The sequence below is a fragment of the Anguilla anguilla genome, chromosome 14 (assembly GCF_013347855.1).
Source record: "Anguilla anguilla isolate fAngAng1 chromosome 14, fAngAng1.pri, whole genome shotgun sequence".
Lineage (NCBI taxonomy): Eukaryota > Metazoa > Chordata > Actinopteri > Anguilliformes > Anguillidae > Anguilla > Anguilla anguilla.
The window spans coordinates 27,387,755-27,404,122 of NC_049214.1; the positions used below are offsets into that span (position 1 = coordinate 27,387,755).

Sequence of the window (16,368 nt, forward strand, 5' to 3'; positions counted from 1 at the left end):
CTGAATTGCTTCACTATGTATCCAGCTGTAAAAATGGATTCTGTGTCAAAAAAATTTTTTAATGTTGTCATGGTGGTGCAGTGAGTAGCACCGTTGCTTCACAGCAAGGAGGTTCTGCGTTTGAATCCGGCCTGAGCCTCTCTGTGTGGAGTTCTCCCCATGTCCGCATGGGTTTCCTCCGGGTACTCCGGTTTTCTCCCACAATCCAAAGACATGCTGGTAGGCTAGAAATTCTAAAATACCCATGCCCATGCCTGTATGGATGGATAGATGTGTAAGTTACACTGGATAAGAACCTCTGCTAAATGGAAGTAATGTAACATTAGCTGCTCTGTTTGCATACTGAGGAAAACATTTTAAAATCCCGCTGCTGGAGGCTGTTTTCCCTTGAATGATACATTTGGGGGGGGTGGGGGGGGGGGATGTTACACATCTGGTATGGGAACTAATTTGAAGCGTGTCCTCAAATGAACCCACACTCAGTGTTTATTGTGGCTGGGAGTTCCTGAGGACTTTTCTATGGCGTCACCCAGAGAAGCGGGAACTCAGTTAGGGGTCTGCGTCCTGACCCAAACCCGACGGGGCCCGAAGGTATGCTGTGATCGGGACGGGTATCGGGCCTATTTTTATCTCTGTGACGTCGGGTCGGAACGGGTACTGACTGACTGCCAGCCCGGAAGTTTAAGTAGTAACGTAACGACACTTCTGCCAGGTGTTAACAACGATTGAAAAAAATGCCGCAAAGCTTACAGTTTTTGTAGTGTACTGTAATGCTTAACTAGCACGTTAAAATGGCTGTATTTCACAGCACGGGAGTGATAAGCGTAACTTTTAAAAGAAGGAACTAAACAGCGCTAAAGCTAGCTGACTAGCCTGTTCTGATCAATATCAAGAGCGACAAACATAGCTATTAATGTCACATTTAGCTGAAAGAAAAATGCCACTAAAGCTGCTGGCTAGCCTGTTCTGATCATTACAAACGTTAAAATGAACATCATTCGTCTATTTTACAACCATACTTTACGCAAGCACATACTGAAACAAAGATATCGCTTCTGTGCTGTATGTTGCAGAGTTGTAATCGACAAACCTAACATCACGTTTAACAGAATAAAAAATAAGCATGCAAGTGCGCCTGTTTTTAATTTACCAGTTAAGCATAACGGTAAACTACAAAAACAAGAAGCTTTGCTTTGCGCCATTGTTGACCATCGTTGTTAACACCCGGCAGAAGCGATGCTCCCCACGCCACCGCCCGTTCTGCAGCTGCAATCACCTTCACTAACAGCTTTCCTGCAGGAAACACTGCATTGTTTTCTGTCGTGCCGTATGGTGTTGCTGGCTTGTCATTTCAGCGATCAGCCTCTGTCGGATCCAGGCTTCAGATGTTGCCAGAGCTTGTCGGGCTGGTTTTTTGTCAGGCCATGAAGATGGTGGGCTTAGGCGGGCGCGGGCCTCATTTCCAGCCTAATGCAGACCTCCTGACTTAGCGGACATCTGCAGACAAGCCATGACGTCGCTGACATCTGTACAGCCCTTGGGGGGTTTGGGTGGCTTAGCTGGTTGCTTGCAGGTCATGCTGACCTCATGTATTCTGGGTAGGATGGGGGGCGGGGGCGGGGTAGGTTGAGCATGCGCAGAACATGTGACTGCCAGCGATGTGTCCAACAGCAACATATGCAGATTCAAAGGACCGGAAAGTATTTTTTTCACCAATGTAACAGGGCAACACTCTGTGTTGTGTTTGCATAAAGACCAGTATCTGAATAGAAATGCATCACCAGCAGCCTGAACACTTAACAAATGCTAAATGGTACCTTAGCATCCATGTGAACTCCACTATGCACTTTTTCTAAATTCCCATGTACCCATAATTTTGAACCCAGCATGGTTGAATATTTTGTTATATACTTCAGACTAAGGTCTACCCTCTTTGCAGCCTCGCCAGAATTGTGGGATGTAGAATAGTGCTAGATACATGGTAATGCCTCACCAATTTCAGAAATTGCTAATTTTATTCATATACATTGCTATTTTATCTATTAGCTTTGATTCAAGGCCTAGTTAGCGCAAATAACTACAAGTAAACAAAACCGAAGGCGGCAATTATGAGTTTAACAATGTTGCACCACCAGTAGTGTTTACAAGTGTAGTTCCAGCCTGTTGGGGGCAGGACCGGCATATCATGAAGCCTGAGGATTACAGGGTGTTATGTAGGCAGGCGTGAGAGCCAGCTTTGGGGGGGGGGGGTGGACCTCGGGGAGCTTTGTTCAGAAGCTGCCAGGCTTGGAAAGGGGTGCGATTTTCAGGGGGACAGAAACCCATAATGCAGTAGACACAGTGACCCGGTCAGCAGCACTCTGGTTCTGTGAGTGCACAAGTAACAGTCCAAAACTCTGTCTCTAGGCCCCAGAATTTATTCTACACTGCCCCGACTTTTTTGTGTATGGAATGTCCTAGAATTCCCCCCTCACTTTTCATTTTTAAAGGGAATGAATAATTAAAATAAGCGATTGGTGTTGGATTCTAATGCCAGCGTGACAGGAAGCTCTTGCATAATTAATTTATGCTGACTGTGAATTCGTTATCTCCCGTCAAACCCACTCATGTTCTTATCCTTTTTGGACCCCACCGTCTCACGTAGATTAACACAAGTCTAACACACCGACACCATTTATTTCATGGAGAGGAAGTGACATGCATTCATTAGCAGGAAGACCACAAATATTATATTCTGAGAGGGGACTTTTATTTTGGTAACTACAAGCAATGAGGGAATGCCATTTTTTTGAGATGAAGGTGTTCAACATTTAAGCAACTTTTTCTAAGCTTTTAGTTGGTTGCAATCACTTGCAAATATACTGCTATAAGAGGTAACTGACATTTTAGTAACTGCTAAACAAGATGCTTTCACTATGGATTTTTGGAGAAAAAATAAAATAAAAAAACTCCTCACAGACCCATGGCAAATAAGAATATTAAAGAAGAGAAACATATCGAAACAGTTTTCAGGACGGTGTGTGTTTTGTTTAAATATCACAGATGATCATATTTTGTACTTGAATACTGAACAGACCCTGGATAGCCACAGCTGTCAAACTATTCTTTATATGGCTTTGATCATGTTAAAGTGTGCAGGGAGTTTAACATCTGCATGTCTGTCATGTGAAGAAATTACATTTGTGTGCTTCTTTTTAACATTACAGGTCCACTAGTACCATTGTGTATCCGCTTATATTCCCACCCCCAATCCACAAGCCCCTCACGCACTGGTTCTGTGCTGTACTCTCAAAGTCTTTGCTCTCAATTTTTTAAGATTAAACAAATGTATAGATTAAACAGATTTCCTGTCTTCCACACAGTTTAATATATTAGCAATATTTATTCACTAGCACAATTCAGTCTGACCTGCAGATCAATCCGAAATGCCTACGTCATATCATGGTTATGCTTACATGTTGTTTCCCTTAATCTCTTGTAGCTAACTACAAATGTTGTAATTAATGAACATAGTATTAGTAGTAGTAGTAGTAGTAGTAGTAGTAGTAGTAGTAGTAGCAGCAGCAGCAGCAGCCACTGCAGCAGTAGTGTATTCTCTCAAGGAGCACAAGACATTAAGCATTAATAAGAAAAAAGGAAATGTATAGAATGAGAATGCATGTATACATGAATACTACAAGCTCTACTTCACATGCTGTACTTCTGAAGATGCCGTGTTTGATATCTGCAGTCTTTCAAATGGCACAGTTAAGCTGGCTTCCTTTCAAGTCATCATTTAAAAAAAGCTTCACAACCCTGCGGTAACCTGTGAGCTATTCATTGAGATGTCCCAGCGGATATGAGCTAGCATAAAATAGACGGTTTGTGTTTGTACATCTTCACGTTCTCATATTCGGTAACACAAGACAACTGAGGAGGCACGTGCTTCACTACGTTTAATCTACGTTTTTCTTTCTCTACGAATGAAGGATGCCCTGCTAATGTGGACTGTGCGCTATGGACTATGGGGAAAAGGAAAGTAATGGACTGTGGGCGGCAGTTTATTTCAGTTCTGACCTTATCTCATAACAGAACATCTATTGTGAGTGATAAGACGGCATTCTTATCGTTCAGCTCCAATAGCACTGAGGCCTTCCGCAGGCCACAGCCAATGGAAAGGTCCGGAGGCAAGTAAAGGAGCTGAGAGTTTCCTTCAGCGGTAGCTCATTGACTTGCGAGTCATCAGAGGGAACAATAAGGCCATTTGTCTTTCATGTGCCTACAGCAGCTCCACAGGTCCTAACATAAACATTTTGTCCTTATCTGCCTGTGTTGGCAGTGAAAGATGTTTTATGAAACGTCTATATGAAAATCCAGGCAACACAGCTTGCGGGATGTCGTACTAAACTTGTTCTAGATATTTAATCATTCTATTTGTTTATATTATATGGTTGACTTTGGTACTCTCTCCAATGACCTTACTTGTATACCTTGTCTATTGTTATATTTTATTGTCATGCATAATAGGTTTGCCAGCTGCCTTATAGTCAAAATGACTCTTAGAGGATTTTTTTAAGTGGGTCAGAAAATTTGGATCTTCATAATTATGCATGGCAATGGACAGCTACAGCTGGAAATGTAGCCCAGCCAGCCCAATCACGTACTGAGCACCCCTGCAATGGATCAGCAAGTATACTGTCAGCATACACGGCACTAAGGCTTACTGCTCTGCCTGCCAAACTCTATCCTGCTAGAAAATAGAATAGAAAATTGTTTTTTTCAGAGTGGAAATGCACATGCCTCTTCAGGCATAAGTATCACTAGCAGCAAGTGGAGGACAAAAGCGATGTTGAACTTGCTCATCGAAAAATTGTCTGTTTGGTTTTTGCATGTCACTTTGTTAGGTAATGGGTTTAAATATGCGCCCCAGCATTAGCCTAAATATTGTACTTTCTCTCCAGATCCGGTTGCTGGCATAAACAGTCATTTAGGGCCCCAGCCATCTCTGGGCCACAGAATTAAATTAAAAAAAACGTTTTCAAAGACATCTTAATTGTGCAGTGTTGTTATTTATGCATATGCAGTGATTGGTTTTCCGGTTTGATGGCTTCCACATCGCCCCCCCCCCCCATTTCATGATGGTATCCAACAAGAGGCTTTATGCTTCCACCCCACAACCTCAGCCATCATAAAAAATGTGATGAGCATGCTTACTGTTAAATTAATACATTGGTGATATAAATAAGTGTGTGATATGTATGTGTAACATTGGTAAAGGGTACAATAATAATGTGAGTTTATTGATAACTGAAAATTGTGGCCCACTAATTGTTTTAACTGAATATCCCTTTCCTCTTATCTAGGAAAAACGGAAAAGGCAAACAGAAATTGAAGACAAGAGAAGACAATTGGAGGACCTAATTTTACAGCTACAGCATCTCAAAGTAACTCTCCTTCAGAGCAATATGCTTATTTTGTTGTTAGGGAACTTAATGTAGGCATGGAGTTATGAGGAAATAATTTGTAATTTGTGAAATGAAACTTTTAAAATTAAATTATTAACTTTTGAAATATAAAACTTGATTATTCAGTTGTTGCAGTCACTGAATCCTTCCTTGTGAATGTGCTCAGTCTGAAAGCATATTAAATAAATAAATATATATATATATACTTCTTCTTTTCAAATATACCGAGGAAGGGGAATTTACTGCAGATTCCTGAGGCAAGTCATATAATAATGTTCTCCATGTATTCAATGAAACATGAGCTGAGAAAGGTCTTTGAACAGAGAGATTTTAAATGGTCTCATTCCTCTTGAGTGTTTAGACATGCAAACACATGTGGACAAAATGAAAAGTTCTCATAGATTTCGATCAGATATGAAGGCTGGACAACTCATTTCAGAAATAAGTGAACTAGTATAAACAAACAGCAAAGACTGATGGGAATCGCTCTCAAATTTGTCGTCAAGCAATAAGAGGCTTTTTAAATGTAGCAAATTGCTCTGCATGCATTTTATGCCAATTACTTTTCACAAAAACTAATTTACCCCGATACAGAAAGCTTCTTGAAAGAGGCTTTGTTTCGTTTCCTCCAGGGACAGAGTTTCTTTTGAGGAAATGGAAGTGATTTCCAGTGACCGCAGCAACTTGATAAACAGCCACCCATGGGACTGTTTAGAAGAAGAAAAAAACGCCCAGTGCAATCTGAGAAAAATGAAAGGAGAAGTGGGGAAGGAAAGCTGACCTATACTGTACAGTGTCCTTGCTGAGGTTGCTATAAAAATGAAAAGTTAGTGACTGAGGTGTTCTTTTCTTCTTTTCCAATGATAAACTAGATTGTGAGTCATCTGGAAAAAGAATTACATGATTATTGTACAGCACAATAGCTGCGAGCAGAGCCTTTAAAATTGAGCATCAGTGGGTCCTCCTGGAACTTGGAAAGAACATGGAACCAGGATATGGAATGTTTGTTTAATAGTGGGCGGTGTAAACTCAGTTTGGGGCTAGTTCTCATCGGAAAGGTTGTTGGGTTGTGACGGCTACGCGATCTTCTAACCTTGTTTATGAGCGTAACTTCCAGGCCTTTTTCAAATTACAAATTGAAAAAATAGTGGATGTTTCATCTTTAGCTTTGGTTCTGCAATACACTAGAGACTCACAAGTTCTGTGCATAGGAAAAACACTCCAAGCACTCAAAGCTTAAATGCTACCTTGGGTGATCCTTGTTAAAGCAAACTTATATTATTGAAGTTAGCATTTAAAAATTGACCTCACAGGACATTGTGGGTGGGTTTGCTAAGACTAAATACTCTTTTGGGGGTTTATTTGAAAATTCCAGTTAACATTTCAAATTTCAATAAGACAGGAAAATGATATTATATGGTAATTTGTTTCCAAACCATGCTGTACATTGCTTCTAAACAGTGCCCCAAAATATAAGCCTTTTATATGACCAGCTATTCATAAAACTAGTCCCCCAAAATGTAAGCCATTCAAGAAATCAGACGTGTGTGATTATTTGTGTCCCATCGTGTGCTTCTGCCAGGTAAAATATGTAATCAAAAAACTCACCTTGTTTGGGAGAAACATTCTGAGTCAACAGTTATGTTTGTCACAGAAAACATGTAGCAGTTTAAACCTGTTCAGTCGTAATTATATCATTTCCTATTTTAAAATCCTTTTTCCTGTTTCCACACAAAGACAAAGGCATAAAAGGAGAAGTTACTCTATTTTGTAAAGAAAGACATGTGACTTAAGTTTCAAACTTAGGTGAAATTAAATTACAACTAATTGATTAAAACATTGATCAACCTTTTAAAGGCTAACGATTCTACCTGAGTTCATAAACGGTGCCCAGATTGTCTGATTATATTTTAAACTTTGACCACAGTTCAAAATTGAATCAGAGTGCAGACATGGACATGTTTCAGATCTTCAAAATCAAGAGTAATGGGCTATGCTTTGGCACCGCAAGCTGGCATTTCCCAAATCTCACATTGACATTTGGTAGTTTGCTCTCACGCATTTACGACAGCCTGTTAAATATATCAGCCGCATTCCTGCCATACTGGAGGGTGTTGTAGCAGCTCTGTCAACTCTCTGTGAAAAGGGCTGCGGAACAAGGGGAGGGGTTTGTGGGAAGGGTGGATTATAGGATCTCACACGTTGCTGCAGTTGCACAGAAAATCAGACGTTTCCTGAGCGCCGAAGTCTGTGGTTGGTCCGAAATGAAAATAGCGGATCGCCTGTGTAAAATCCAACACAGCCGCTGTGATGAGAGTAGCTTAATGTGTCCAGAACAACCACACACACGTGCCATAACATCCCGCGATGCGCGCAGCTTCTCCAAGCTCGCTGCCGAGACTATATTAGTAGAATGGCATTCAAATCCCTACGTGAAGGCATGTGTTGACAAGTTTGTTCTCTGGGCCAGAAACTTGTTTATACTGTATATATAGGAAAGTTGTGTGGTGTAGTATTTATTTATAATTCCATAATATGCACATGAATATTGTGGGATTATTATTATTATTATTATTATTATTATTATTATTATTATTATTATTGTTAGTAGTAGTAGTAGTAGCAGCAGTAGTAGTAGTAGTTGCAGTTGCAGTAGTAGTAGTAGTAGTTGCAGCAGTAGTAGTAGTAGTAGTAGCAGTAGTAATAGTAGTAGCAGCAGTAGTACTAGTTGTAGTAGTAGTATAATTATACATTTATTGTGTGGATTTCCTCCTTTTCCTTTTTGCAGGTGTAGAAAGTGTACTGCCCTAATGTTTTGTCCTGTGTTTTTCCTGTGAAAAGTCGAAAGCGATGAGGGAACGATGGCTCCTCCAGGGGGCGCCGGCCGGAACGCAGGAGGAAGAGGAGGGGCGCAGGAGGCAGGCAGAGCGAGACGAGACGCAGGTGAAGAGGCTGGAGGACACCATTCACAGGTACAGACCTCCAGTACAGACCCCCCCCTCCCCCGACCCCTTACTGTTCACAGCTGGTAGAGAAACTACAGACATCAATCACAGAGGCTCCGCTCACAGCGAGAGAAGCTAACTCTGAGACAAAGTCGCACTGGTGGCTCCCTGAGTTGATATTGTGACCAGACTACAAGTATGCGAAAAGCAGACGTTGTTAGCGCTTAGGACGTGTCTGCTAAAAAGATATTTTCTGAAAACCACATCGTAAACTAATCGTAATTTTGAACAATTTATCAATCGCTTGCTAAACATTTTGTTTGGGTTATCCCAGAAATGAGCTGCGCTTTTTCTGTGCGTACTGTATTTTGGCATTGCAGTGTTACAGCAAAATAGTACCCTAGTTTAACTTAGCATAGGTTAGGCCAGAGTAATGTTTACTGTGTGAACTGGACTTAATGTGTTCATGGCTATGAATAACTGTTATAAAATAAGTATTGTACCTTATCGGACCTATGTTTTGTAGTTCCAATGATCTTAGGTATGCACTTATTGTGCGTCGCTTGGGATCAAAGCGTCTGCCAAATAAATGTAATGTAAAGTAGATGTTTCTGATCGCATGCAAATCAAAGGAGAAAAGCTAAAGCAGCAGAGTTAAAGTTTTTGGCCTTCGTGTTTTTTCACTCCAGGTGTTTGGGTGAGAAACACAAACAGTCTCCTTTCTTTTGTTCGGTCAATAAAGTTCCCGAAAGGGCCTTCCGTAGGCGCGGAAGCGAAAGGGCACGGGGGACGGCGGTATGTCAGCCGTCATATTTGCACGAGCGACTGCGGGATCCGAAATAGTGTTAGCAGAAGCGCCGCCAAATAGCAGCTGCATGACCTCCCGCTAAATTAAGAGCGGGATGTTACAGACGACGGCGAAATAGAATGGGCGCTGCATTTATGTCTCACCTCCTGCTTTAAAGGGACTCCCTGTCTACAGAGTTTAAATAAAATTCAGTTAAAGAATGTACACACCTGTACACACAGAAACACACAGGTTGCTGCCCTTAGATATTTTGTTGCGGCACACATTCATTTTCGTGCCTCTAGTCAAAACCTAGTTGATCCATGGAACTGCAAATACTGTGTGCTGAACAACTGGCTGTTGATGGTTTTTCAAAGTTGCTTGAATATTATTTTCACAATTCAATTTACTTGCTCTCAGCAAGACAGGCCTCAAGGGTTTAGGAGTTTTCTAACAATACAATGCAGTGGTATTTTTACTACATTCCCCAAACTATTTGAATTGCATCTGTGGGGACTAAAAGAACTTGCCGAAGGCCATGGAGTCTTTTGTGATTATGAGTCGTGTTGATGTGAGCAATGTATGAACTACAATTCCCAGCAGGAGGGAAGCTGAAAGAACAGCCACTGGTCTTAGAAATAGAGATTACATTTTTTCAGAAATAAATGTTTTTTTTTTCCTTGCCCCAATTAAGTATTAATTACACTGTGTAATTGGTTTTAGGACATGCTGTTACATTACTTTTTTCTTGTGATTTCTTTGTACTGTATTGTGTCTATTTTTATATTTGAAAATCAGTTGTAATTTGTTTCTCTTGTCATGGAAACTTTCATTGGATAAAACATTGGCCAATAGATTGATTTGTAAACTGCAAAATCAAGTGACTAATTTGAGACATGCATTTTTTTCTGATTGTTACTTCCCCTGTTTATCAGGTACATCTAGCTAAGAACTGTTCCTATAGGCGGCAGAGTCATTTACATTCTCAATGCGGTTACATTGCTATAAGGTCATTTCTAAAATAAATAGATGATTCAGTCGGACTCTATTGCCAAGTATATAATGTTACCAACTTTAATTCATTGTGAGGTATTTGATGCATAAATAGCTCAACAGTAACTTCCATTGGTCATCGGTGCATATTATGCATATTTTGTCCATATAAGAAACAAAAGTGGGAAATGACCAGCTGAATTTAGTTTGAACTTAGTAGGACTTAGTTTGTTTTTATTTTGAATTGCCCAGATAACTTTGGATGCATTTTTCCCCACTTCTCTGTTGTGAAAACCAATCTGTCGTGGACACTGTGTCCTCCTTGCAATACCAGACGAAAGGCGGCGGTCGTTTTGTCAGTAGTCAGCATTTTGTGTTTTCATGACAAAAGAGTCCAGGTGTGGGGAACCGGAGGGCTATATTTATGCAGCCCAATGACATTTCAAACATTTAGTGTTTTATTTGAGTACATCATTTATACAGTATATAGTTTTATGAAAATCAACCGAAACGTACAGTTTTTCTTGCATTGCTTTATGTCCAAGAAAAACATAAACGGGACAGGTGAAACGGACACTTCAGCAACCAGCCTTCAGAAAACCTCCCGGTTCGACTGAGGAAGCCAATTACATTTTACTTTACTGATAGTCTGGCCAGCGTGGATACGGCTGCTGGGACTGCGCAGTTTTTAGAGCGCCAACATTTTCAGCATACGCTGCAGTTCACAAATAGCCATTCATAGCAGCTTGACACCAGATGTTTTGTGTTGCGTTGAGTTTGTGTGAACTGTTCTGAGCTCGTTCCAAGTAAGGCGCATTCCAGGAAGATAAATCAAACAATCCAAGTTTAGAGCTGTCACATTCGAGCTGTAGCTGGTTTTATGTAACTTTCTGTGAAGCGATTTTAAATAAAATACAAATTTTATATATAAATACATTGTTTTTCTCAACAATGAATGTCTCTTGTAGACAGAATCACAAACATGTTCTGTCAAATTTACTTACAATGTCTGGGGAGGGAGGAGTCGTGTTTCACTGCGGTGTGACAACAGGCCTTTCTTAGGTGTCTGGTTCAAAAACGATGGACATGCTATTGTGTTGGCCATCCTTGTTCAGCACAGAGTGAACCATGGGTACCAAGCGTATGGAACTGATTTCAGTTTCTTTTGGATGATCTCTTGGCTTTAAAAAAAAATGTGACTTTGATGGCAGGAAAATTGTTATATTTCAACAGGATGCCAGGAGCATTCCTCTCAGGAGGACAGAGAGCGGTTTGGACTAAACTGCATGCTAGTGTACTTTGTGTGCATACAAAATGATAAGCAAGAAATGACAAAAAGAGTTAGGCATGCCAACTGTGAAATATACTTACCTATAAATACAAATGCATCATGAAATATACATTTTCATCAAATAAAGCATGCTATATACTCATAACTTGATTTAAAAAATTGTAATTGCAGCCAACAATCATGCACACAGATAAAAATTTGTGGAAGGTTTAGCTTTAGCCAATAAGCTAAAATCGGTGTGTTTTATTGGTTTAGGCCAGGTACCAATCTTTCAAAACTTCTTTAAAAATGTGACATTTTTTCATTATTATATAATATCATATTATAACTGAATGGAATTCCAGGGAATAACTGCATGGAATTTCAGGGAATAAATGCTGGGAATTGCAGGAAATAACTGCATGGAATTGCAGGGAATAAATGCTGGGAATTGCAGGGAATAACTGCATGAAATTGCAGGGAATAAATGCTGGGAATTGCAGGGAATAACTGTATGGAATTGCAGGGAATAAATGCTGGGAATTGCAGGGAATAACTGCATGGAATTGCAGGGAATAAATGCTGGGAATTGCAGGAAATAACTGCATGGAATTGCAGGGAATAAATGCATGGAATTGCCAGGAATAACTGCTGGGAATAACTGCAGGGAATTGCAGGGAATAACTGTGGGAAATTGCAGGGAATAACTGCATGGAACTGCAGGGAATAACTGCATGGAATTGCAGGGAATAAATGATGGGAATTGCAGGGAATAACTGCATGGAATTGCAGGGAATAAGTGTTGGGAATTGCAGGGAATAACTGCATGGAATTGCAGGGAATAACTGTGGGGAATTGCAGGGAATAACAGTTACTTTGGCATGGGGTGAGGCTGAGGGAGTGTCTGAGCTATATTTGCACCCCGCTGAACAGTGTCCCAAAAATAAATGCAAGCCAGACGAGGCTTTTTCCACTGCTGATAAAGAGCAATGTGTCCCCAGCAAGACGAAAACAGCGGGCTTGTTTTTCCAAAGTCTCGATGTCAGTAACGACCCGTTCCACCGTGAATAAAGAATGCAGCATGCGTTTCTGCTGAAATATGGTGCTGAAAATATGTAATATGACTAAAATTTAAATTACACTGCACATGCATGTAAACAGAGTTGCTACAACGCAAGTGCGTGGAAGGGAAGTTTAATGTCATTATTCTGTGAAGATTTATATTACAGGGGTTTTATACATTTATTTGCAAGTGCTAGTCACAGTGTATTGTGTGTGACCAAAATTGGTACACATTATTTACACTACAGGAACTTCAGGAGTTTTATACTGGAGGTTGCTGGGGGAAGGGAGGTGAATTTCTTGTTCATCTGGTATCCATTTCTGTGTACGTGACTTTCAATGACTTTCACGTGGTAATTCAGTCATTGTTTATTACCAAAAAGAAAAGCTTTTTCACTAGCATCTCTTGTCATGAGTAGAGTAACTTCGCAGTCTGATTGAAACTGGAAAAAATAGTGGATTGGGTTTAATTTATTCAGTCGACAGAAGAAGAAAAAAAAACACGAAAAATGAATAATATTCTGCCAGGAATTTTAAAAATCTGTTGCATCAACAGTGAAAAAGAAATGCTTAAGTAAAACTTAAAAAGAAAGAAGGGTCGCACACTCTGCTGCCGAAACGTTGGCGATAAAAATCTGCATTGGAGTAAACAGAGTGTGCGATCCTTCTTTCTTTTTAAAAAATCTGCTGCATGTCATTATTACAAATTGTGATGCTTGAGGGTTAAAATCTATGGAAAACATTCATAATTATACATTATAAATATATTCAAATATATTTATTAAAATATATTTAGCATAGCAAGTGTGGAATGTTGGGTTATCTTTCTATAGTTATGGGACTGTTAAAAATTGCAGTCAAATCAAATTCCAATTAGAAGAAACACCCAGGTTGTGTTTGTAAGTGTTCACTTGAGAGGTGTGAAAATGAATGAAGCGCGTGCACACAGGAAGATGAGCTTCGGAGAAGGGGGTGGGGAGCGAAGAGAGGAAACGCTGCATGGTTCAATGATTCTCTCGGCATCCTTGACTTCCCCTCAGAGAATACGTAATGGACGTCCCAGATGAAACACGCAGGTTTCAGCAGAAGCTGCGGAATAGTCATCCGTATGGAAATAATTACTTCGTTCCTAATGCTTAATAAGGAAAAGAGGACAAAGGCCCGACCGCTGTTTTCTGACGCAAGCAACATCGACTGCTGGACTCTCCAAACTGTGGAAAGGAACAACGCTTGAGTTGAGTCAAGGTTGAGGCTCTTATTTTGACTGGGAGTTTATCTTTGAGGAATTCTCAGATACGTTCACACTTGATGTTTATGTCTGTGTATCTCCATGTACACTAGCGGGTGAAAGTACATCCTAATATGGTGGCCATGCCAAATGAAATCTGCTCTGCTCTGTTTTAGAAGGAAGGAAAGGAAGGATTGTTTGAAAACCCTATGAAATGTTTTATGGCATTTTCAGATAAGCTTTGTCAGCCTGTAGTTGACTTTGGCCCTTTGGTGTGTATGTTTATATAGCTACTGTGCCTCAGTTTATTAAGTTCAGCAATTACTGGCTGTGCTTTTATGTTCTTTGCATTGTTAAAATAAAATAAACATTTTTTTTCTCCTAATGTAAAATCAATCTGTTTTCCAGATCTGCGGATCTATAAATAAACATTCTGTCACAGCTTTTAAGACATATTTAAGAATATGAAACAATTTTTTAAAGTTTCAGTTTAAAACCTTATTCTGTTGTTAATTATAAAGACTTAGTTGCGTAATTGAAAAGAGTTTTGATACTTTATCTTTATCTAGGTGCAATGAAATATCATATTGTTGTTCATTAACCACTCTAATTTAGGTGTCACTTGAATTTTCAACATTTTTGTATCAGTACCAGCCAGTGTGTGAAATATTTGTGGGACTTTCAGATTTCTGAAGTATGGCAGCGGTGTCTTAATTAAGCCAAAATCACGTGGTCCTCCAGCAGATTCTGGGTGTGGACTAAAGAGAAGGTGTTTGCTGATCTGAGACAGGAGTTCAGAGAATTTCAAAAGAGACTAGACCTGTTGTTTCAAGCAACTTTCCAGCTTTATTGTATTGCACTCATCAATTTTGCTCTTAAGTGTACGCAGTAAAATGTCCAGTGTTAATTCAACTCTTAAAAGAGTTTGCGTGAGCCCACCCACTGTAGCCATAGTGGACTCATAATAAACTCTCTAAGAGTTGATTTAATGCCGGGCATTTTACTTTGTAAATTTCATGCTTTATTTGTGTCACTCTATTGAGGCCCATAAAGCTTTGCCTAGCTGTGGTCAGAAACATGTTTTTTCTCTGAAATAATAGCTCCCAGTCAGCGCAGTTCCTACTGTCAGTGCAAGTCACAGAACTGCCCAAAGAGACGTTTGCCTTCTCTCTCGATTATCGGGATAGAAGCGCGCCTCCCACACGTTGTCATGGAGACGAGTGCTCGCGGCAGGCTCGGCGGGAGCCCCCCCCAGCTGCCGCTGCACCGTGGGACAGCGGCGACTCTCCCATGCAAGGCAAGGCATGCGGCCGACGGCTTCGCGACCGTACGCGCATTCCCCCGTTCCCGCAAATCGACGACGGCTGGAGATAATGACGCATCGGGGCAGGAAGTGGGAGAGGAGAACAGGAAGCTGGGAGTGGGAGTGGAGACGGGAGAGTCTGAATGAGGTCATCGCCCCGCCGGCACTCAGATGTGCCCGCAAATTCTATCCAGAGCGGGGGCTCCCGCCCGGCGAAACTGAAATAACTTCCAGGGCCGATCAAAGGAGCCGAAGCGAACCATATGCGTCATGTGAACACAGCGACTCCCGTCACTGGCCTTCGGTATCGAGTCAGGCTTAACTGCAGCGTTCTCATTGACTCTGAGTAGTGAAGTTAAAGTAAGGCATGTTTTCGCTCTTCATTCACAACATTAGTTCAATGCATAGTGAAATCAATTAAGAAACTTTCAAAAAGTAACTCTGACTTAAAAGTTGGTAAATGGACTGCATTTATATAGCGCTTTTATCCAAAGCGCTTTACAATTGATGCCTCTCATTCGCCAGAGCAGTTAGGGGTTAGGTGTCTTGCTCAAGGACACTTCGACATGCCCAGGGCGGGGTTTGAACCGGCAACCCTCCGACTGCCAGACAATCGGTCTTACCTCCTGAGCTATGTCGCCCCATGAAAAGTTAAAAGTTAAAGGTAGACAAACCATGCTGGACTTAATAAAGGGATGCCTTCTGTCTTCCCCTGTATCATTGCTAATTTACCCTGCTCGCTTAAATCTCAGATGCAGAAAAATATGTATTGGTCTTCTCTTGCAGGAAAAAACTGGTTTCAGTCTTTGTATTAGACTAATGTAATCAGTATGTACAGACAACTGTGTAAAGCTGCTACTCTGAGAATCAACACAAAACTCCAGCTGGTGTTAACATGATGTGCACCATAAGACCTCAGCCCTGTACAACTTGGCACTTGAGCACAATTAGTAAATGTATTGCGATAGGGCTGTGCATCATCACTAAATACCATAATGCCATAATACTTGTGGAGTAAACCCCATAAGACAAAGACAGGCATCTGCGATCCATTGACTTAACAATAGCAACAGAAAGGGAGTTCATTCTACAGATAATTTATTTGTGACATTTAGAGGTGTCATGAAAATAAATATGACGAATGAAATGGGTATTTCCGCGCTGGCTTACAAAGGGCATCTGAAAGTATTTTGGTGGTTTGATATTCAGTATCAGAAGGTTCTTACTGTATCTCAGGGGATAAATTATTATCAGACTGGATGGAAGATAAGAATTTTGAAGGAATCCATTTTAATTTAGATTGATTTTATAATGTCCACATCAACAGATTTCTGTT

At 40.6% G+C, this 16,368-nt stretch overlaps 1 protein-coding gene across 3 annotated transcripts in view; it reads left to right on the top strand.

The window, feature by feature from the left end:
- Window positions 1-16,368, top strand: part of LOC118212175 (A-kinase anchor protein 2) — a 120,910-nt gene that overhangs the window by 37,884 nt on the left and 66,658 nt on the right. For all 3 annotated transcript variants that reach the window (XM_035389822.1, XM_035389824.1, XM_035389823.1), the window contains 2 exons: window positions 5,343-5,423; window positions 8,286-8,416. In XM_035389822.1, the coding sequence (XP_035245713.1) occupies window positions 5,343-5,423; window positions 8,286-8,416 (212 nt within the window). The remainder of the gene's footprint in view (window positions 1-5,342; window positions 5,424-8,285; window positions 8,417-16,368) is intronic.